The following is a 24,123-nucleotide window of genomic DNA, read 5'->3' as shown; positions in this document are numbered from 1 at the left end:
TTTAAACATAACCAGGCTTCTTGACTTTCATCTCCCTTACCACCCATTTTCTTATTTAAATTTTAAGTCCCATCTATCTTTCTGTAGCCAGAATACACTAGTCTGCCTGCATTAGGAAGAACGGAAGTTTGAGGGATCCTACGACCTCCCAGAACTTAAAGACGCTGTCATATTTCCTGCACACTACAAAAAGAGTGAGTCTATTGTTAACAGGAGAGAGGAGAAATGGGAATTTGTGTAGCAGCGGTCAACATAAGGAACTATCCAGCCTCTTTTAAATCATTTTTCAAAAGCAGATATTTTACTTATGAGATTAATATCCCAAATTCACACACGTGCGTGCGAGTGCACACCCACACCAAATACAGTTGTACAGAGTGAAGAGGGCAGTGGGAAGGGAGTGGATCCAGAAGCCTGATTCTTTCCATTCCTATGCAGGGCCGGCTGTTGGATAAGAGTTGTAGATGATGCTTACAGGTAAGATAGCAATGTTCCCACTCCCTTGGCGCTTCAGGCGGTTTTCATTTTATTATTTTTATGATTACATACTTTTTATATTCAATATAAGACGTGAATGCAGAATAACATTCCTGATTGCACTTAACAAGATGAGCCAGAAATCATTTCAAAACAGAGAACAGACACATTCTTGTGACCACGTAGTTTTAATTCTAACTTGCAAGGTGAAAAGTCCCCTCAGATGGTAGCAGTAGTGTGTGAATTCTGACCACAGGTTAACTTGGAATTACAACTAATTCCTGGGAAAAAGCAGATGACCTGCAGAGTGCACTTCGACAACTTTGCATTAAATAATCCCAAATGCTTTCCTTGCAAATTGGAGGTGGCCTCAATTTGGAGCCAATTTTTGTTTGCCTCCTTTCAGAAAAGGTTCACTAACCCAGAAACACTTAAATAAAGCAACTGAATTAAACTGGATGACAGTTTTCCATGAGAAACTATGAAAGCATAACAAATGTTTGTATATTCAGACACGTCCGTCCAGAACACTTAATACTGCACTCAATTCTTTTTTATTCCAGGATGTAGACCAGTGAACAAGAACAGCTGGAACAGACTCCACTATTGTACTTCACAATCAGATATTCAGCATATAGAGCAAAATGCCCATATTTTGTTACACATCAATACTTAATTAAAAAGGTATTTATATTCCTGGAAAAACATGTTTGGATAAAGCAAACAAACAAACAAGCCAACAGTACTTCCTAGATTTTCCTGCATTCTTGACTATCTGCATCAAAAATAACAATAATTCCTTTAATGATTTTAAAACAAAGAACTGCCCCAAAGGGCAGGTTGTGACAATCATATTAAGAGCATCAATATTAAACAGAAAAAAATCCATTTGACCAGCTAACAGTTTAAGACACCTATGGGCAACTATTAGAGGATTTATCATCAATAGACATTTTTTAACAATTGAAGAATGAAGTGTGATTAGCATAAAAAAGTAATTTGCCAAAAAAAAAAAGAGAAATGGGAATATTTTTGTTTCAAAGAGCAACCCAGACAACAACTGTTAGAGGCGTATTCACGCGGGACTCTGTTTCCTGCCAGGGCACCTCGCGTGTCCTTACCATCCGAGCAGAACGGCCCCGTGTAGGCGGAGAAGGTGCAGTCGCAAGAGAACCCGCTGGGCTTTTCTCTGCATCTCCCTCCATTGCGACACAACTTCCCGTAGCTGCTGCAGTGGCCTCTGCAGCCTGGCTCCACTCCGGGAGTCACCTTGGCTCTCTCCTCCAGGTCCAGGGCCAGCCCGTTCAACTGCAGAGATCGGATGCATCCCAGGAAGCCCCTCTGTCGGGTGGCCGTCCCACCTACGAGGGAAATACTGCAAATGGAAACACGTTCCTAGGTTTTTAATTCAGGATTTAAAGACCAAACAAAACTGAGGCCCCACAGAGAACAGGAAAAACTGCGGCCTTCCAGAAAACAGCAAAAATTTAAAGAGCAAACATAGAATTTAGAAAGCACGATTTGTGACTGAACATTAAAAGACTTAAAAAATATATAACATTAGTTCAATTTTTTCCAGAAGATGAATTTGTTACATAGTTGTTTTCTAAAAAAATATTTATTAAACTCAATTGGGGAGGTTGTTTTAAAAAAAATTAGTTGCTTTATTTCAAAGAACAAAATAAAGGCTACATCTTATTTTGAAAATAACAATGAGATCTGATGTTCTTATGTAGGAAGTGGGGTTTTTTGAAATTTTAAATAAGAATGTATTTATGGATAAGCTTGGTTTGTCTTTCATATTGAAAAATGATGCTGGTGCTGGCACAATTTTACTCCAGTGGGAATTACAAAGAAATCCTTGAGTTCTTCTAACTTGGCTGTGCCTTGATGTGGCCTTTTAGCTGGTTTTGTTGTTGTTGAATTTTTTCCACATTGGTCCAGCGTTCATTGTTTTAAGCTTGGAAAGATTCTCAACAAAATTGGGAAGGGGATTGGTGAAGAAATACAGTGGCATAACATTTATTGAATAATATACAACAATATGTACCTATAAGTCACTCTTGGAGAGGTGTAAAATAAAATGCTTGGATAGGTTCAGACCCTGTTATCCTAAGGCAGAGGTTCTCAAACTTTAAGGAATATGAGTATCCATGGAAGGACTTCGTAAATACACAGATTCAGGAACTCACTCCAAGAAATACTGACTCTGTGGGCCAGGAATAGAGCTGTGAATCCAAACGCTCAACAATCCTCACAGGCGCATCTTGTTCAGACGATCACTTGGCCACCCCATTTAATGCCCTATTCTAGTAGGAATGTAAGCTCTGGGTGGACTTCCACATAAATTCGTGTCCAGAAACACCATAAGTTAATGCTCAGAACTGGAAGTGGCAAAACAGTACCCTAATCTAAATTATTGAGCAATTCTACCAAGAGGCACTCACGTGGTCACGGGACCTTTAGAAATGGGCTTGTCTCAGAACAGACGGTGCTGCCTCCCCACCAGGGCCTCTCACCTGCTCCCTGCACGTTCCATACACGTTCACTCCCTCCTGTCCAGTTCATTCGGCCAGCTCTTAACCTAGTCGTAATTACCAAAACCACCTCATCCTCAGAGATTCAACTTTTTTTTTTCAACTTCATAAACTAAACTTCACCAGAAAGACCCTCAGTAAACATGTGTCACTATCAACTAGGCTTTACATTTTGCTGATTTATCTTGTTTACTGCGCTGTCCCTCCGTTAGAGCACAAAGTCGACCGGGCAGCTTCCATTGTGCTGCGTCCCCAGCACACAGGACAGAGCCCGACCCACACCAGCTGTGCGATCACTATTTATAACGAATTAATTAGCAGTCAACACTAACAATAACTAATCATTAATACTCAATTTATTACCAATTATTAATTAATGCAGTTGTTAATTAAACCAGATAATACCTTAGGGCTGGGAGACAGGGGCTTGGTGCTTTAAGTTTGAAGAAAGGAACACTCTTTGCTGCACAGGGATGTTTGAGTCCCTGAGAATGAAGATAAAACTCAATGAATATATTACATAATAAGGCAATTCCCTATTGTTGGATAATGAAATACCATGAAGAGGAAAGGAAAAGAACTTCTGAGAATTTTGGACCTTGGCACTAACTGCTCTTTATAATTCAGATTCATAGACATAATGGTCTCTATTCAGAAGGCTGTATTTAAATTTCTGTATTCAAATTGCTTAAATTGACATAATTTGTGCCTCTTCAATGAAGACTATAAAAGGTTTCAGGGCATGGGTCAGATTTTCTGTTTTTAACTCCAGAGGCAGGACAGCGTGCAGCCAGACGCATTCCAGTTCCAGTTATGTGGGCGTGGCAATGAAGAGGAGTTGATTTTTTTTCTTTCTTTTCCCTTTTTTCATTGTTGGTCAAGTAGAGTTGTCTCCATTTCCCCCCAACGCTCCCCCTAAACCTTGCCATCCCCACCTCCCACCCTCGATCCTACCCGCCTTTGGCTTTGTCCAGGGGTCCTTTATATATGTTCCAGAAACCCTCCCCCTTTTCTCCCTATTATCCCCTCCCTCCTCCCCTCTGATTACTGTCAGTTTGTTCTTAATTTCAATGTCTCTGGTTATATTTTGCTTGCTTTTTTGTTTTGCTGATTAGGTTCCACTTATAGGTGAGATCATATGGTATTTGTCTCTCACTGCCTGGCTTATTTCACTTAGCATAATGCTCTCCAGCTCCACCCAAGCTGTCACAAAGGGTAGGAGCTCCTTCTTTCTTTCTGCTGCATAGTATTCCATTGTGTAAATGTACCACAGTGATATGAGAGTGTACACAGAAAATCCCATAGACTCCATCAAGAAGAGCTGATTTCATCCCAGTCCCAAAAAGCTGGCAATTTTCTCGTATTATCTCACCTCCGTGTACTCAATCTCCTGTCATTCTTACAGTCTCTCTTCTGCCTTATTCTCAGGACTTGTTTCCTCTTCCATATCAAAGCTGCTGCTCACCTTAGCTTCAGACCTCCCATTCTCCCATCTGCTAACTCAACTCAGTAACAATGTCTAGGGCTCAGAGTTAGGTCTTTGACAGACACTTCCGGCCTCCTTGCTGGAGTTTTTTTTCCTGAGTATGGCAGCCTGCAGCCTTGGCTTTAGCTTCAGCCCAGGAACTCTTTGGAGGAGGGCCAGATCTGGAGTAGAGGTGTACTCCTGGCATATTCCATTTGCTTCATGTGGTAGTACTGTAAATCATGCTGTATAGTTTGTAGTACATGGTGATGTTAAATCCCGGTCTGTTATGCATTTGTTACTCCGGGCCATCCCGTCTCTGATTTATCTCAGTCTGCCAAGGGACGCACTAACAACTAAATAACTCCAAGACCAACAAACGAATACAATCCATTTTCAACCATTCCAACGTGCTTATTCTTGTTTAATTTTGATTTGGGTCACGTGATGAGACACCAAAGGCAGAGAGAAACCCAAGGCTGGACCATGGGCAGAGCTGAGTAATTTTAGAATGTATCTAGTTAGAGGCAGAGGTAGGACCAGAAGCTACGCGTGGTCTTATGTTACAAGAAAATCTTTTTTCTCTCCACAAAAATTATGGTCAAAGAAGAAAACTTCCACTTTCCTCTACTCCTCAGGTCGTTTTCAGCTGGCATGGCACTGCAGCTCTGCAAGTTTTGTTTAGAAAATCTCTGCTAGGCCCCATGTCAGGCCCCGGGGCACAGCATTGCGCGCAGATGACCTCGCTCTCAAAGAGCTCCCAGTCTAGTTTAGATTTAGCCGGTAAACACATAATTCCTTCATGATGTTGCAGGAAATAGACACCAGGTAGAGGACAAGGTCAGAGGATGGGGATATTAACAGGAAAATATATATGTCTATATGTGTGAAATACATGCTTAAATAGTATTTGCAAGAGAAGAAAATCAACACTCAGCTTTGTAAACAGGACTTCTTAATTCTGTACAAGTCAAATAGTTTAAACCACCTTTTTAAATTATCAAAAAAGTAATGTCTAATTAAATATAAACATAGGTCATACATGCATTGGGGATTTTTACTTTACCATTAGGTTTCAAGTTAAAAACATTTTGAGGCATAACTGTTCTGGAAAACATGAATATTATAAATAGGATCTGATTTAAAAGCTTAATTAAAGATCCCAGTGCCTTTTCAGGGTTAGAGTATGTCCAATTAAAATGAGTTGCAGTTTGATTAATTGATTCTGGATGTTTCTGCTGAGCTATTATGTTTGGAACTATCTTCCAATTAATTTCCTATCAATTTACCTGCCATACTATACCAGATAGAATGAATTCCAGAATTTCCTGAACACTGAGTATGTTGGGAGACAAGTGCCTAGCCTGTCTGTGTGGATGGACGTAACTGAGTGTTCACTCACACAACAGTGCCGGGGCGCTGCACCTACATAAGTGTGCGAGGTGCTGGGCAGAGACTGGGGGAGCCCAATCCTCCTGCCACGTCCATTCCTCTCAGGGCGTCATCTAAGTGACAGATGCTATTGTCACAGAGAGCAGAGCTGGCTCTTTCCTGTGCCAATTTTCCATAGCCTTTTTTCCATGGCTTCTTGTGGCAGGAAGACCTTAAATTTTTAATGGCAAATAATTTATGTGCTGTGCTTGGATATATTGAGGATTAATTGGGAACAACTGCATAATTTGTTCAGGGGCCCTAGAGAAAGAAAGAAACCAAGATCTCCACGATTCTCTTTAAAATTCAAAGTTATGAAGGCTTGGCTGGCAGCACACAGGGGCTCTCCCTGACCATGGCATTGTGGCTAAGAATGAAGCTGAGACCTGGAGCGCGGGTCAGCTTGGGGCAGCAAAGTGACAGGGCATGCAGGCTGGGCCCGGGACCAAGTCAGGGGATGGAAGGGGAAACATGGTCTTCTGTGCACCACGCATTGGATCGTCAGCCCTCTCCTACCCAGCCGTGCTGGGGGAGGACAGTCCTGCAGAAATGAGGGTGTTTGTTAACGCAGAGGGCTAGGGGATTGGAAGCCCAGCTATAACTTTGCTATGGAATAGTCTGCACCGAGCTGAGCCCCGGGAGGGCTGGAAAGAGGAAAACTCTTCTCATGTTTGAGGAACCATTATGGCTGAGAGAGGCAGCCGGTACAAGCAACACTGTCACGGGAGACCATTCCGTCGCTTTTCCCTGAATCAAAGTCAGTGGTAAGAACATGCCCTGCTGGTAGCGGCAGCGGCAGGACAAAGCGGGTCTATTTAGACTTCGCACACATCAGAGCCACAGCAGCTCTCTCCTTCTTTTTTTTAACATACTAAGGCCTATTTTAAAGAAATGAACTATTGGTGGTATTAGTCATAGTCTCTGATCTCAAAAGATCCCATCTGAACCTGATTTTAGTCAACAATCACTTAGATTTGCTCAAGCAGACATGGAAAAGTACAGTGAGAGCTTCTGAGGCTAAACATGAAAAAGACATCTGAAGGAAGGGAGAAGATAATTGAAATAAAAGATACGGTTACATTAAAAAGAAATGTGCCTTTTATTCATTGCACTTTGGTACTGGGGCAACATATTCACTACAAAAGAAAATTAGTCTGAAATAAAAATCATCCAAACATAAAGTTATTTGTCATTCTCTTCCTGTAACCATACTTTACGCTATTAAAAAAACTAAACATAAAAAGAAAAATATCTAGACTATGTTGTAATTAAGAACTTCTGTTCATCAAAAGATAGCATTAGCAATATGAAAATACAATTGACAGAGATATAGAACAGATATTTGTAATACATTTATCCAAAAAGGAATCACTCAAAATATATAGAGAAACTTTTGAGACAACCCTGTAGAAAAGGGGCAACAGATCTGAACAGCCACTCCATAGAAGAGGCTGTCCCAGAGGTCGACCGAGATTCGTCAGCATCTCTTTATGCTTCACATACACATACCCTACGACCCAGTCACTCCACTCTTCGGTGTACATCCAATAGAAACATGAGCGTGTGTTCACCAAAACACCAGTACAAGACATATTGGTAATACCCACCTTTGAAAGTGCACAAATGCCCATCACAGTAAATAAATACATCTTTGTATTGTCACTGCCAGGGTCCCGAAAGATCCCCAGGTGATACTGATGTGCAATTAAGGTTGAGAACCAACCTTCAAAGAGTCCAGCATTAGCGTCTGCGGCATTGAGAAGTCGCTGGCTCTAGGAACTCAACAAATATTTGTGAATGTGATGCAGTTCGAGGGTGGTGCGAACGACTCCCGAGTCTACGCCAGGAGTCCTCACTTCTCCTTCAGGCCCGAGTCACAAAGGACTGAAATGGAGTTTGCCCCGTTTAAGAACCTGTCAGTAAAACAATTTAGATGGCAAACAAAAATTGCAGAGCTGGTTGAATGAAAATCAATTCAAGGCTAATTTAAGAAGCTTCTAAGAAAAATGCTGAGTTTACAAACCAAAATAGAAAATGACCACTGTCCCTTCTCAGCTTTAAAAATGATTGATTCTTTTCTCTCCATTTCTGTGGCTGGAGACTGTTTGTGGGCGTATGATAACTTACGCAGCAACTCTGGACTTTGAGTCCTCAGTGACGACAAGGTCAAGGGCACATGTTTAGTACACCAATTGGCATCATGTCACTTAACTTAGTTTTTAAGGTAATGAACAGCATCTCTGAATAGGACTACTTCAGATATGTCATAAATCACACACATACAAAAAGGACACAGTGAACGAATGTGGAAAGGTCGGAACAGATCCACTGCCGTAAGTAAGAGCAAGGCCGGAGAAAGAAGGCCTGTTAGTACAAGGTGAATCATCGTTTTCATTATGAAAAGCAACTGATGGTGGAGCTCATCGCGGGGAGAGGGGGAGGGGCTCATTTCATGGGTGCTCTTTGTTTCTAATCTATCACATTACATTAATGTTAACTCTTCTCATTTCTTACACAAGACTTCTTATCATTATTTTATCTCTCCTTCACTTTGCATGACATCCTACAGTAGAGACGAGTGGGAGCTAATAGTTCTAATATTTGAAAATACAGGGACTGTGAACACCCTTCTGCTTTATCATTTCCTCCCATAGGCTACCACTGGTTGAATCCCGGAACATATTTATAAGTTCCTTATTCCTATTTGAATCACCATATATAATTGTTGCCCAGCTGAATTATGTTTTTAATCATGCTTTCTATTTACTTTTAGGGATTTTACTCAGAAGCGAAAGCATTGGTCTTGCCTCAGAATTTCACTCTGAGACGTGAGCACACTTTATGATGAGTCTGTAGGGGAGAGAGTGGAGCAAGGGGTGGAGAAGGTGCGTGGGGCTCCTTCACGTTACCCCACTGCATAGCCACTTCTTAGAGGCTGCGCAAGTTTTCATCTAAAAACTGTAATGTCAGTAAACACCATGAGCACGGGCCTGGCCAGGGTAGCACAGTGAGATGGGGAATATAATTTAAATCAAAATTAACATGTATTCAAACACCCACAGTGCTTCATATGTACGTAAAAAGTGCTGACAATAGTGTTGCAGAAATATCCGACAAACATGTCTACACTATCAACATTTCCAATATTTCCTATTTTATTTGGCATTTGAAATATTTCACAATAATTTTTATCTTTTCCAGTAAATTTGTTTCCAAAAAAGAAGGAGAATTTTTGGTAAAAGCTACTAACTATGAGGATGAGAAAAAAAATCTACCTTAGACTTACTAACACTAACTTAGTCTTTCCATTTGTCCTGCATTTATGAAGATTGTGTTTCCATGTAATTTAAAACATTATTACTATTATTATTATCCTCATCATCAGTGTCCGGAATTAAAGCATTTTTCTTAGGAGAAAAAAATTATGCTGAGAACTACATATTTACTCTTTGCAATTACATTTACTCACTCGTTTGTCCCAATACCCAAGTATAAATGAGGGTGGTTAAGCATACTTGAAAATAATGATTAGCTGTAATTATTTTTAAGATGGACGGGTGAACTACAAATTAAACTCTTGAACTTTTAAGTAATGGAAATGATATTACCTTTAAAATTATAACCAGAAAACCAATTACACTAGAATAAAGCAGAGATTCCCAGTCATACAAGTCATTGGCTCTGAGAGTAGACTTAAGACTCATATTTGAAATTATTAATATATGGGAAACAGTTTGCAAGATAAGGCCCCTTCTGCATCTGACATGCGTTGGTACAGAACATGTGAACAAAGAAGCCCTGACTTCCTGGTGAGAGTGTGATTATGGGATGGGAGAGAAAGGAGGTGAGATACGTTTTGCAGCCTGACAAAAGTGTGATTTGTAGTATAAGAGGTCAGTCTGGAAAAAGTCCAACCATTGTTAATATAACAAGAATGGTTTGCATGACATAGCTGTAACCCAGCAGCCAAGGAGAGTGGACTGGAATGCCGATGCGTGAACAATGATGACTTCACTGCACTAGTCAGTGGGGGTCAGTAGATGCTGTTGAGTGAGCATGTGTACTGTGTGGCTGTCACATTCAAAATGACTGAGTAGAGCAATGAATCCGCATCAGATTTTGCATTAAGCTTGAACATTCCTCCCTGGAAACTATTGGGATGATTCAGAAGGCCACGGCTTTGGGCAACTGGTGATTGGCAGCTTCATCAGGACAACGTGCCCACTCATGCATCACGTCTTGTGCAGAGTTTTTGGTGAAACATCAAATCACCCAGGTGACTAAACCCTGCTACAGCCCAGATCTGGCACCCTGCGACTTCTGGCTTTTCCAAAAACTAAAATCACCTTTGAAAGGGAAGAGATTCCAGACCATCAATGAGATTCAAAAAATATGACAAGGCAGCTGATGGCGACTGGAGAACTGTGTGAGGTCCCAAGGTGCCTACTTTGAAGAGGACTGTGGCATCATTGTCCTATGTACAATGTTTTTGTATCTCGTATCTTCTTCAATAAATGTCTCTATTTTTCATAGTACATGGCTGGATACTTCCTTGACAGACCTTGTATAATCTAGATTGTGGGGCCAGGAACAGTTTTAATCATATACAAATAAGGATACAGGAAGAAACAAAGAAAAGTTAACTCCAGGTGAAATGAAAAACTGAGAAATGAAGTAAGGAACCCGGAGACCTACCAAGCAGCATCTTGCCCCCAAGGAGATTAGCTGGGGCAATAATAGCAATAATCACGTCATCGGTAAGTTGTACTTGTTGACATGGGAAATTTCCCGGCTCTTTGCGTCCATCTCCACTTTAGCCTATGAACCATTATCATTCACAGTCTGCTTCTACCCTACTCCCTCCATACGCCTTCCTCACCTCCACAAGAGCGAGTGTGGGAAATGTAGACTAGAGCTGCCACTCCTCTGACACCTTAGAATAAAATCCCAATTCCTCACCAACGCCTTAAAGGCTTGCTATCAGCCCTGCCTCACTCCGGACCACTCCTTCCCTCATGCTGCCTCTCTCCTCCAGCCACACTGACTCCATGCTCCTTGACCACTTAACGCTCATCCCCACCACTTCAAGCGTGGTCCCTCCCCCTGGAGTTCTCTTCCTTCACGTATTCACAGGGTTCCTTTCTCTGTTTCATCTGGCCTCTGTTTGAGTGTAAGATCCTCAGAGAACTCTCCTGACCATCCCACTTGAAACAGAGGCCCGCCAACCCAAATCACCACCTGACTCCTCACTCTGCTCTTTACTTTATAGCACTTGTCACTGTCTGAAATTACAGGTATGTGTATATGTAGGTATATACACATACATGTGCTTATATACTTTATATATATATATATATATATATATATATATATATATATATATATATATATATATATATATATACTTTAAGTCTGACTTGTATTTTACTCTTTCATTGGCTGTCTCTTGTCTCCTGCACTGAAATATACTCTAAAGAAGGCAGAGAACTACTTTTTGGTCTTAGTGAGACATTAAAATAGCTATAATTATCACTGATTTTTTTACTAGTTTTCATCCACTTTGCACTAATTTGGGGTAGCCTTTTAAATTATAATTGAATCTTCCTGCAAAAAAAAATTTCCATCTATGATTTTTTTAATTCTGCTTTGTTTGATATGAATTTTATAAATTAATATTTTGTCTTGTAAGTATTTTATTAACTTGCTTGGGGCCCTTCCCTAAGAAGGTAGCCCACTCCTGTGGAGGAGGGAGATATAAGCAAGACCCTCATGTGGCCTCTCGATAGCCAATGATCTGCCTCTACCTATGGAGACTCTCCTTTTTATAAAAAAGTGAATCCTTTTTTTTTAATAACATCACATTCACCATTTCAATTTACTCAATTACCTGTGAGAAGGGAAGAGGGAATTGTATAACTAGATTTTTATTAATAGTAGCTGTATAACATCTGAGATTTCTCTTTCTGCCTCTTCTTTTTAATTTTCAATGACTTAGACTTAAGCATAACAAAGATTTCAGTTTTTAAAACTTTCGAGTAACCCAGTCATCCTGAGATTTAACATATATGGGAATGTCAAAAGCCTACCGATTGCCTCCATAAAGATAAAATCTCTTAGATCCTTATTAAAATTATAAAACATGACTGATGGCAAAAGACTCCAGTCTGTTCTAACCCAGTTTTCTGACACCATAATAGCACTTTCATCCATTCCAACTACCTGAATTCAAATGAAGGCCAAGATTCCTATCAGACACAATATACAGTGACTCCACTCCTATGAAGTTAAAATTCATACCCAGGATAAAAGTTCATGTGCAGGCAAGGCTGCGGCAGATTTCACTGAACGATTCGAGGACTGTTTTAGCCTTTTCAATCTCCAAGAATAGTAAGGCTATTTCCTAGATCCTGACAGATTTTAAATTGCCATACCTTTGGCTGTGGCCATCTCTCATTTTTTGTAATTCAAGAAATATCTATGTCAACTTCCTGGCTGAGCTTCTAGCATGGTATTAAAAGAAAACTTATGTATTTCTTCTCAAATATCCTTTATTATTTCCATACCCTTAAAGCCCTCAGTGGAGTAGCCACACGATCATGATTAGATGGTCCATTAGAGAGCCTTGCTCACAGAAGCTGTTCACTAAATATTTAGCAAGTGAAAGAAAAAATACATGATAGAAACAATGGGTACATAAATGTATTAGAAATCTCAAATATGCCTTTTTCAAAACCATCACAGCCCTGGCTGGGTGATTCAGTTGGTTGGGGCATTGTTTCACATACCAAAAATTTGTGGGTTCGATTCCCAGTCACGGCACATACCTAAGTATGGGTTCAATCCCTATTGGGATGCAACTGATTGATGTTTCTCTACCCCCACTCCACGTTCTTCTCCCTCTAAAATCAATAAGCTTATCCTCAGTTGAGAATCGAAAATATATATATCACAAATAAGCTTCAACCTTTGCATTGAGAGAGTTAATAAACCAAGACTGTTAAGCAATAGACGTAATAGATGTAATGGGGATCTCATGAATTACGTTCTACAACATAACTCTTAAAAATGCCTGAAATATAATTTCTGATCATTTATACTTTATTCTGATTTATAGTGTTACTATGTCCTTACATATAGAAAAAGTGATCAAGTAAGAGAAAATCCCTCAAACTTCATGGTCAGTAAGTTCTGTAAAGTAATTAGCAAAGATGAGAAATAAAACCAATATATACTAGCAGGTCTATAAATACCAGCAAATGTATTTAGGAAATAAAAGAACAACCGTTGACTACAAATATGAAGAAAGTGATCAGAAGATATCTACAACACAGACAAAATGAGAGACACCAGCAGCAGAACCGGTGAAACTGGTCAAGCATGGATTTTGTACATTTGCCCCTGCTTTTCTTTTTTTCCGTTTCTAGCCTGTTTTTGTTTTTGTTTTTGTTTTTGTTTTATGAAAAGCCACCAGTTGGCATTGCCTGGAATTACAAGGAGGGTTCCTCAGCTCCCCTGGGAGTGGAAACAATCATCTCCAACATCACACGAAAAGCACTAATGTTAAAACAAGTCATGGAGTCCTGGCTGGGTAGCTGGGTTGGTTGGAGCATTGTCCTGATACCACCAGAGTTGGGGGTTCGATCCCCTGTCTGGGCACATACAGGGACCAGATTAAAAAAAAAAAAAAGTACCAAGTCCTAGAACAATTCACAAAATCTGCCATATTAAGAATTCAGGTTTAGGAATTAAACACAAATTTGAACATCATTCACTAGGTGGATTGCTGAAGGCAAGTCACTTCACCCCTTAACGTCAGTTGTCTCATCTGTAAAGTAGGGACAATACCCATTCCACAGGTTGATTACAGGGAAGAGAAGAAGCATCTGGCACATACTCTAGGACACAGGTTCTCAACGAATGACGGTTTGCTGTTGTTATGATCATTATTTTCATAGCTGATATTATTTTATTTGGGTTCATGTCTGCCCTCACATCCTACAATTAAATGACAAACTGCCTAGAAACAGAACTCACCCACAAAGAGTTGACTGTTTAGCTGCAAAAGGACATGCCCATCCGCGGGAGCAGGCTGGGTCTTCGGTGAGAGCTGATCCACTCGAACGGAAGCCTCTTTCATGTTCCTTTCCACCCTGACATGGTGCCACCGGTTGTCGTTGAAGTGAGTGGGTGACTGCACTGAGATTTCAGAAGGCCCGTTGCCAACGTCAAATGAGAAAGTCACGACTGCTGGGGCTGGAAATGTCAGACATGAAGATTGTCAAATCGGTCCACGTGGTGGAGAGCCGAGTCTTCAACACACACGGGAATACACCACAGCATCGCAACTCCTGAACACAATGGTTCGAATCTCAGGGGCGGACCCAAGGGCATGAGTAAACAATAGCTGCGGACTGAGGCAATAAAACACTTTTGTATTTTTGGAAAAAAAACAAATTTTAAGAAATTCATCCTCAAAGTTAATTTTTTATATGGATAAAAAGTAAAGCTATTTAGCCTGGGCAAGAAAACTAAGTAGCATTTCATAAAAACAAAAACTAATTCTACAGTGACTCAAAGTTTATATAAATTTTAAAGTATCAATATACATTTGATATTAAGATACCAGTAACAGTGTAAGAGTATATCAAAATATGGCTAGTTGATTTAATTAGGTAATTTTGTAATTAATTGAGAATTTAATTTTTTAAAAATACTTTAATTATTTGAATTTCCAATGAATCTTAAATTGGTTCTAGAGAATACAATGATTGCCCCAAATTATCTCAGGTTAAATAATATTAAATTATTTTCTTACTGAAAGACTAACTTAATTTCATGGAATTCTTCTCAAAAGGACACAATGAAAAGATTCAGCTGACAAAGTAGGAACATGGTACTTTAAAAATTAGTTAAAGGATTTACGACTCAATAGAACCCCATAGACTTATCTGGAAAAGGGGACTTACAGCGGAGCTCTATCCGGATGAAGTCGGTAATGCCCAGGTTCTCTAAAAACACCCCGGAGGAAGCTGTGGTCTTAAAAAAGAAAGACACATCCGCACTGAGTTCTCCGTGGAAAGTAGGAAAATGAAGGTATGAAGCCTCGGTATTGAAGGAAGCTGAATTCCAAAATGAGCCTGGTTTAAACAACAAAAGAAAATATCAAAAAGTAAGAAAATGTCATAACATAAAATGAATGACATAATTACACTTCCTGTTTTTAGCATTTTTCCCGTTAAAAATACTGTTAATTCATACAAACCTGCTCTTCTTTTTTCTTAATGACATCCCCTACAATAGGTGAGCTCACTAGAGAGTTTACGAGGACAGGCATTCTGGCTTCCTCCCAGCCCTGGAAAGGAATGAGCACTACAGAAACGGTCTAAATGTTCCATTGATATAAGGAAAACATCCTCAGCCTGATTACCACCCTCTGCCAAAGCGATATGAAATGGACCTGCCAAAAACTAATCAGTAGACTTATTTTTTTTTATAACTTGGAAATTTAAACACCTACGTTACTCTGAATAACGAAGCCCTGAAGAAGCTTCAAGTGGGTTTTGTTCTGACACTTCCAACACACACACTTCACAGAGTCACACTTTCAGCTAACTGTTTTCACTACTGGGCCTGTGATTTTCTAAACTGAGATTGGCATTCTAAACGTCCTCATTTAATTAAAGATGAAGACACTACCTACTCTCTGCCACATGGATACTCTCAAGAAAACGTTCTTTCAACTCAAAATTGTCTTTTACTTTGCCTCTCATCGTGAATAGGTAAATAGTACAAAAGCGTTCTCAAAAAGTTTTAAAATGTTCAAGATATGAAGAACGTGTGTAAAAGGTTGGGGTATAAATTAAGAGATCTGAAAAAAATTATGTGGACTATGTATGTCTTACCTTTACTTTCCAATTCATTTTTTGTTGTATCTACAACTTTCCTTTTGAACAAATATTGTGGGTCTGGGTGGAGACATGGGAAAAATGTATATATTTATATAGAAACGCAGTGGCATTAAGTGACAGGAGTGAAATCCAACTGGAAATGTGTGCTTGATGAGACTCATTATCAGAGAAATGAACTAAGCGTTGCAGCTTACACCAGCAAATTCTCCACACGCCGAGTATAAATACACATCTCGAGTTTTAGGCAACTGCCTCCTATATGTGCCCACGATACTGGATAAATTTCTATCTAAATCAGCTTCCTGGAAGAAAGACTCCAGCAGTCCCATTTATATGCAGTTCCAGTTTCTCATGATCAATCATGGCCTGAAAATATTATACGGAAAATTCTATAAATAAACAATTCTTAAGTTTTAAATTGCGTGCCATTTTGAGGAGTGAGATGAGATCCCGCACCATCATGCCCTGTCCCACCAGGACGGGAACCGTTCCCTTGTCCAGCATCTCCCCTCTGTGTGTGCTTACTCACTCAGCTGTTCCAGTTATCAGAGAGAGATAATCTGTATTACTGTGTATTATTGTGATCATTCTATGTTACAATTGTTCATCTATCACTGTGCCTAATTTAGAAACTAAACTTTATCATAGGTATGCATGTATAGGAGAAAACATAGTATATACAGGGTTTGGTACTGTCTGTGGTTTCCGGCATCCACTGGGGGTCTTTGAACATCTCCACCGAAGATAAGGGGGGACTACCGTATTGATCCTCTGAAGTTAGAAAAAAGTAATTGCAGGAAAAAAACAGTTCATTGTGTTTGCAAAGAACAGATACCTAACTAGAATTAAAAATCACAAACTTGACTCAGCTTCTACTTGTTCTTTAGATTTTCATTTATTTTCTATAAATTCCGAGGAGCAGGCTCATTTCTATTGTCACGCATTGCTAATGACAGGGATACAGTCTGCGAAAGGCATCACTAGGCGATTTGTCCTTGTGCGAACGTCCCTTACGCAAACCTGGGTGGTACAGCCTACTGCACACCCAGGCTGTGTGGTATCGGCTGTCGCCGTTAGGCTACAAACCCGCACGGCATGTTAGTGTAATAAATACTGCAGGCAACTGCACCACAATGGTAAGCACTTGTGTATCTAAAGGTCTCTAAACAGAGAAAAAGTGCAGTAAAAGTCAGTAGAAAAGAGAAAAGTGGCACACCTGCACAGGGCACTTACAGGAATGGAACTGCGGGACTGGAAGTTGCTCTGGGTGAGCCAGCGAGGGAGTGGTGAGTGCGTGTGAAGGCCGAGCACGTTGCTGCACGTCACTGCAGACTTTACAGACACCGTCCCACGAGCCCCCCCTGCGTCCACTGGACCAAGTCAGAGCATCGAAGCCGCCAGTGCTGCCCCATGACCGGGGCCGCGGGCTGGAGTGTCTGGAAGCCGGCTGGGTCCGGCGCCCATCATCATGACAGGGACTGTGAGCGGGGAGTGAAAGGGGGCCTGAGGGTCAGCAGGAACGACAAATCAAGATGGAGAAGTAAAGGACCATGGGGACTGTCATAGCGGTGTGGTTCTGGCAACTGCGTGTTGGAACAGTGGGCAGATTAAGGAACTCTGTGGCATTCACTGAAAAAAGAGGGGCATGTAACATGGAGAGTGCATAGAACCGAGGACTAATGTTCTGACGTTGGGAGTTTGTTCGGGTTCCATTGACCCTGTCTGGCACAGAGGGCTCTCTCTGGCATTGAGCTGATGGGAGAGATGAAGCTTAGCTATGCTTGTATCCTTACAACCTGAGAACATTTCCAGAGTGCGGGGACAGGCAGGCTCCACACCACCACAGAAAGCTCTCACTCAGTGGCAGTGGCACTTTAAATAGTCATTGAGGCAGCCCCTGTGGACCTGCGTCTGGGGTCCTCAACAAAGAATGCACAGGACCCAAGACCCTGTACAGCCACGCACTGTGGGGACCATCAGGCTACACCTGGGAGGGCTGTGGCGCCCTGTGCATAAGCAGCGCTGGAGGGACAGGCTCCTCGGTGCTGGAACAGGTCAGAGGCTGACAGGCTGGGGTGTGATCAGCTCGCTCAGAACCGAGGTGCAGCGAGTGAGAGGGCGTCTGCTGTCAAGAGCGACCAAGATGCTCCTGTCAGAGAAACAACAGTCCCTCCTGAACCGCACAGCCTTCTGCTCCTTACAGGAAATCCAGCTCCATTCTAATCTTACAGGACCACCGTCGCATATGGGGTCCACCGCTGACTGAACCGTCATTACGGGGCAATGCGTGACTGAATTTTATTTTTTGTTTTTCTTATGGACCTGATTCAAAAGTCTACTCTCAGATCATATGTGGACAATTTTAGAGCTGAGTTTATTCAGCTGAGAACATACTTTGAGGGCCTTTTCCCTCCTAGCCAAACGAAACTGCATATTATCTGGATATGTCAGGCCTAGTCCTATTTTCATTCACAGCTATTTCTAATCTGAAACATTTTGATCTCTAGGAAAAACTGCAAGAAAAAGCAAAATATCAAGTGAAGGATAACAACACTTTTGCATTCTTAGACGTTCTTACCTGAGCTGTTTTTAGAAATTAAATTCCTTTCTGTTGAAAAGTTGTATTATGAAAATAAAAATAAAGCTATAACTTTAAATCATAGAATATTACGAAATCTTACGTATTTGGTCTGATGACAAAGAGAAACCCTCAAAATTGCCTAAAGAACTAAATTAGATAATACTACCATAAGACATAATGTTGCCTTTGTTTCATTTTTATATCATAGCTAACCTAATAAAGCATCCTATAGGAGGCTTCAGGGAACCGGTGGGAACAGAGGAACAATTCTTGGAATTGCTGCGATCTTTACAATGAATACTTTTATAGTAATTAAAACAATTTATTACCTCTGATAGCTTAAACACTCATACATGTCATAGTACTTATTTTATCTAGTTAGCAAACCTTATTCTAAAGATTCATAATAGGTAAAAAATGAAGTAAGAATATTTGATTGGAAGAAGAAATTGCTGCTAACTCAAAATAATTATAAAGAAAGCAAAGACCAATATTTCTAAGATCAAATAATGTTCTGATACCCCAGCTCTTTGCCGACTGTGCTAAGAAGCGCCCGAAGGACCTGGGCGGCCCAGAGAAGGGCGGTGCAGGGCGGAGGCAGAGCGGCGCCCAGCAGGCAGGCAGCTGCAGGCTTTTGAGGAGAGGATTTCTTAGCTCACATGGTTTTTTAAATAAAATTTAAACATTCTAAAAAATTAATGACTAGTAATTAATAAATGTAATTAATAATATGCTTTAAATTAAATTCAATAGAGGGTGCTAGAGATGCGGAAAGATTCCTTCACAAATGCTACCTTTTATCTCTCCAGAATTAAAAAAGAAATTGTAATAGGCAGCAGGTTCCATATAGTCATTTACTTAGAAGAGGAAGACTAAGTATTTAATTACATGCATAAAGTAAAAAGAGGTCATTTAGGAGAATTGACATGGTAGACTGTTAAGATTACAAGTAATCTTTAAAATACTTGTTTCACTAAACTTTTACTCATAGTATTAATAGATTATCCCCTTTAAAATAACTCATAAAGACAGAAAGAAGGCTCGTGGTCCCCTAGCTGGCGAGACAGGGCTGCCAACAACAGGAGCTGAGGGCGCGGATCTTTGGGGGGTAACGAAACGCCCTAAACCAGATTCTAACAGGGACACAGTGCCGTGAGTACACTAAAAATAGTTCGCTTCACACGGCTGAATTGTATGGTATGTGAATTCCATCTCAGTAAGGCTGTTTGAAACAAAAGAACAGTATTGGAAAAATATATTGTTTTTTAAGAAAGGGTTTTACTTTTCAGATCAAAATGCAGATGATGTGCCCGCCCTACCTCTCTTTAAAGCACAAAACATGCAATCTAAGTTTCTGTCCATATTTAATGATTACAACTCCATCAGCCTGGTACCATTACCTTTCTTAAAAGTGAATAGAATAAAATAAAATACAGAAATGGCAGGGCAAGGGATAATGTACTAGTCAAATGACACTTGCTGAATGCTGAAGAATCATTTAAAAGCTGGAAATATGTATTTCTTTGATGAAAATCTTAATTTTGAGGTCACTGTAGATTTTCATGCAGTTACGAGAATGAACAAAGGAAGAGTCTGTGTTCCCCTTTGCTAGTTTCCCCCAGTGGCAATACCTTGCCAAACTCTAGGACAAAATCACAATCAGGACATCGGTATCCATACAGCAGGATGAAGGACACTTGCACTCCTCACGCTTCCCCTTCACAGCCACACCCTCTTCCCTTCTCCTCTTGCCCCCTTGAACCCCTGATCAGTTCTCCTCATTTAAGAATGTTCTACAAATAAAAGCATACAGTACACAGACTTTTGACATTGACTTTTACTTTTCTCACTCAAAACTACTCTCAGACGACTCGCCCCGGTAAACTCATTCCTTTCTACTGCCGAGTGGATTTCTGTGGTGTGCAGGATGCCCCACAATCCTAACCACGCTCCTGCTGAAAGCCAGACGGGTTGTTTTCAGTCTCCAGCTGTTACTACAAGCAGCTGTGAACATCCAGGTGTCTGTGTGAATAGACGTGTTCCGTTCTCTGGGATAAGTGCAGAGAAGCACAGTCCTTGGGTGGTATGAGAGTTGCTTTTTTGTTTTGTTGTTTTTTAACAAAACTGCCAAACTCTTTTCCAGAGTGGCTGTATCACCTCACGTCCCCACCAGCACTGTATGAGTGGTCCAGGTTCTCCACATCCTAGCCAGAACTCTGTGCTGTCACTGTTTTCATTTTTTTAATTTTAGCTATTTTGAAAGGTATGTAGTAATATCTCTTTGTGGTTTTAATATGCCCAGTGGTTAATGATTCAGGGTATCTGTTTACGTGCTTAACTGTCGTCTGTATTCCCTATTTGGTCATATCTCTCTCGTTGTCTTTTACCCTCTGTATGCCTGTTTTGCAGATGGCCACCTTCTCACTGTGTCTTTACGTGGCCTTTCCTGTGTACACAGTGCGGGGCGGGGGCGGGGGTGGGGGTGGCCTGGAGAGAGAGCACTCTGTGGTGTCTGTTCCAGTTCTTATAAGAACACAAAGCTAATCAGATTAGGGTCCCACCCTTATGACCTCACTTCATTTACTTCCTTAAAGACCCTACCACCTAATACAGTCACATTGGGGGGCTAGAGCTTTAACATATGACTTTTGGGGGTGAGAAACAATTCATAGTCATATAAAAAATCTGTATTTTAATTGGATTGCTTTCCCTTCACTGTTCATTTCTGAGGATCCTCTGTCAATTCCCAGCTCTCATTCTACTTTTCTTATCATCAGCAATTAGCGTAGCTGATTGCTCCCCCCTCCTTGAAATATTTCTTCACATGCTCAGTTTTCTCTGGTCCTCTTCACCCACTTCAACCTGTCAACGTTGGAGTGGCCCCAGGTCCTGTCATTACGCTTCTCCATCCACAGTAACTCCCACTGGTCCACCTTATGGCTTTAAATAAGCTAATGACAAAAAAATATATTTGAGGCCTGGAACTATCAAACTAATAATTCTACATCTCTATCCGAATGTCCAATGGCTTCTCAGCTTTATGAATGTTCAAAACTTGCATCTTTTTATTTCCCTGCAGCTCCCGGAGCCCAGCAGCAACCCTCCACATCTCAGTGAGTGCCCAGTGTGTGTGCCGCTGACGGACATTTAGACTCAACGCCTTGGTGTCCCTCTGGACCCCTCCTTCTGCAATCCACATCCATCCATCAGCAAACTGGATTGCTTTTCTGCAATTGGACGGTCACCGTGCCCATGGCCCCAGCCACCACAGTCTGTCAGCCGGGCTGCTGATATGGTCTCAGGCATGGTCTCCTTGCTTCAGCCTTACCCTGCTCGACCTCATTAACGCACAAGCTAGAGCACAGCACCCTTCTTCTCAAACGCTCTAATGTTCTCCAGTCTCACTCACATCGAAAAATAAAGAACTTTCATAAAAGTCCTCCATGACCTGACTGCCAGCTTCCGTTCTGACTTCCACGATTCTCCTCCCCGCGCTCTGCTCCGATCACGCGCACCGTATGGCTGTTTCAGGACTGCGCCAGGCACAGCCCCACCTCTGTGTGGGCGTCCCTCTGTCTAGAGCACTCTTTTTAGATATGCATGTCTTGCTGCCTTATTTCCTCCAGATTTTTATTCACATGCCACCTTCTTGGTGAGCATTTAATGACCATTCTATTTAAAATTTCCAATCCGACCCCACTCCTGCCTCAACTACAGTGTCTTCACAAGACTTACTACATCCATCGCACCATATACTTTACTTACTTTTTATTGTTTATCCCCCTAGAAAACTCGAGCTCCAAAAATGCAGATATTTTTGTCTATTCTGTTTACTGCTATCTCTCTCTACGTGAGGAAGGAACAGTATAATGTATAGGCTTAATAAATATTTGTTCAATGAAATTATAAGATTTCCTTTGTAAAAGTAGCAATCAGAAAGCTTATAGTAACTGCTCCCAGTTCTATTGCATCATATGTATCTCAACAACTACACACAAGTTATTGGGCAAATAAGTAGGAAGAAGGGAGATAGAAAAGAGAGGAAAAGAATATGGGAGGAGAGAAGAAAAAGGTGGAGGAACTTTAGGAAAATTAAATAAAGAAAATCCAAGGAGAGAAAACAAATTATAAAAATAAAAGTGAAAAAAAATTCCATGATTATCAAACACAGTAGAGCTTGCAAAATTTTATGATGATTATTCACTAAAATGGAATTGATCTTTACACTATTTAATGGTTTATAGGTAGTCTGCCAAACGGAACAGAACTGTCAAATGGAAGACAAATTAAACAAATCACTAGTCAATATCTTTTTCCAGTCTAAGAATATAACTTCTGCGAAGTTATTTATTGCCTACATACACCTTTGATTATTTAATGCATTCTGGGCAGCTCAAAAAATGCAGACAAAATGAAGAAAATAGTTTCAATGAGAAGAATTTCTTAGAACAATAAACAGAACAATCTTTTCTAATTATGTAGGTTTAGGGGATGCCCTGATTAGATATAAAATTTCAACACAACGAATTAACCAAGAAGAAATACATTTAATAAAATAACTTGAAAATTCAAATGCCAAAGAAATAAAATATGCTACCTTGGAGATTAACAAGCTGAGAGCAGAAATGTAGATCACGCTTGCAACAACTCTTTTAACAGCTTATACTATGTATTACATATTTTAGCACATCACATCCTATTTCAGGATGAATTAACACCAATGCACAACACTGATATGCATCCTTGTTAAGTTACTGACCTTTGAGGATAATTATTACTAAAAATATACAGTCAGAAAAAGCAAGTCCTCTACAAGGTGGAAAAATCAGTTTGTTCCAGAACTTGCCACAGCAACATTCTATACCAGAAGATAAAAGTGCACTGCCCACAGATTTCTGAGAGAAGGAAAGGTATCCAGCCTCCCTTTTTTTGAAGTGTTAAAACAACAGGCAGACCTCAAATTTCAAAGGACCCTGAGAGCAAAGCACACAGAAGCCCTTTTGGTGAAAAATAAAACCTTACTTCGTAACAAAACATAGTCAGCCAGGAGATATCTAGAAAAGCTGCAGAAGATGAGATGCCTGCATCTCTCAGTGCAGAAAGGAGAGACAGTATGTGCAGACTGGTGAAAGTCACAAAGCGTGGCTCAGAGCTGTCACACCAGATTCTAAAAAGACTAAAGTTATGTCACCTCATAGAACAGAAAATCCGCTCCCAGGTGCACATGCAAGAGAAGCAAAGGCATAGGAGAACCAAGATGGCGGCGTAGGTAGACACACTGCGCCTCCTCGCACAACCAGAACTGACAGAAAATCAAACGGCAAGGAAGTCTGACACCAAGGAAATAAAAAATAAACATTCATCCAGACCGGTAGGAGGGACGGAGATGGCACCGGGGCGGAGAGGACTCGCGTTGCTGTGGTGGGACCGAGAGTGGCGGAGTGTGGGACAAACGGGGCAGGCAGTCTGACCACTGGCAGACCCTGCAGCCCCACATTCGCTCAGATAAACCAAGAGGGCCGGACTCAGAGTGTCGGAGAGCGGGGCAGGCAGAGTGGCGGGTAGCACCCCGCAGCCCCACACTTGCACACAGATAAACCGGGATGAACTGCGGGGAGCAAAGCAGACCGCACAACCCAGGGCTCCAGCGCAGGGAAATAAAGCCTCAAACCTCTGATTGAAAATGCCCATGGGGGTTGGGGTGGCAGCAGGAGAGACTCCCAG

At 40.9% G+C, this 24,123-nt stretch overlaps 1 protein-coding gene across 1 annotated transcript in view; it reads right to left on the bottom strand.

Annotated features, from left to right (window-relative positions):
• Nucleotides 1-24,123, bottom strand: part of CNTNAP4 (contactin associated protein family member 4) — a 236,478-nt gene that overhangs the window by 19,746 nt on the left and 192,609 nt on the right. Inside the window, exons 16-18 of the mRNA XM_024555910.4 lie at nt 14,877-15,047; nt 13,945-14,163; nt 1,599-1,838 (exon numbers count right to left, since the gene is read on the bottom strand). Of these exons, the coding sequence (XP_024411678.2) occupies nt 1,599-1,838; nt 13,945-14,163; nt 14,877-15,047 (630 nt within the window). The remainder of the gene's footprint in view (nt 1-1,598; nt 1,839-13,944; nt 14,164-14,876; nt 15,048-24,123) is intronic.

The sequence above is a fragment of the Desmodus rotundus genome, chromosome 12 (assembly GCF_022682495.2).
Source record: "Desmodus rotundus isolate HL8 chromosome 12, HLdesRot8A.1, whole genome shotgun sequence".
Lineage (NCBI taxonomy): Eukaryota > Metazoa > Chordata > Mammalia > Chiroptera > Phyllostomidae > Desmodus > Desmodus rotundus.
The sequence above is the reverse complement of the archived record's forward strand: the minus strand, read 5'-3'. Positions and strand labels throughout refer to the sequence as shown.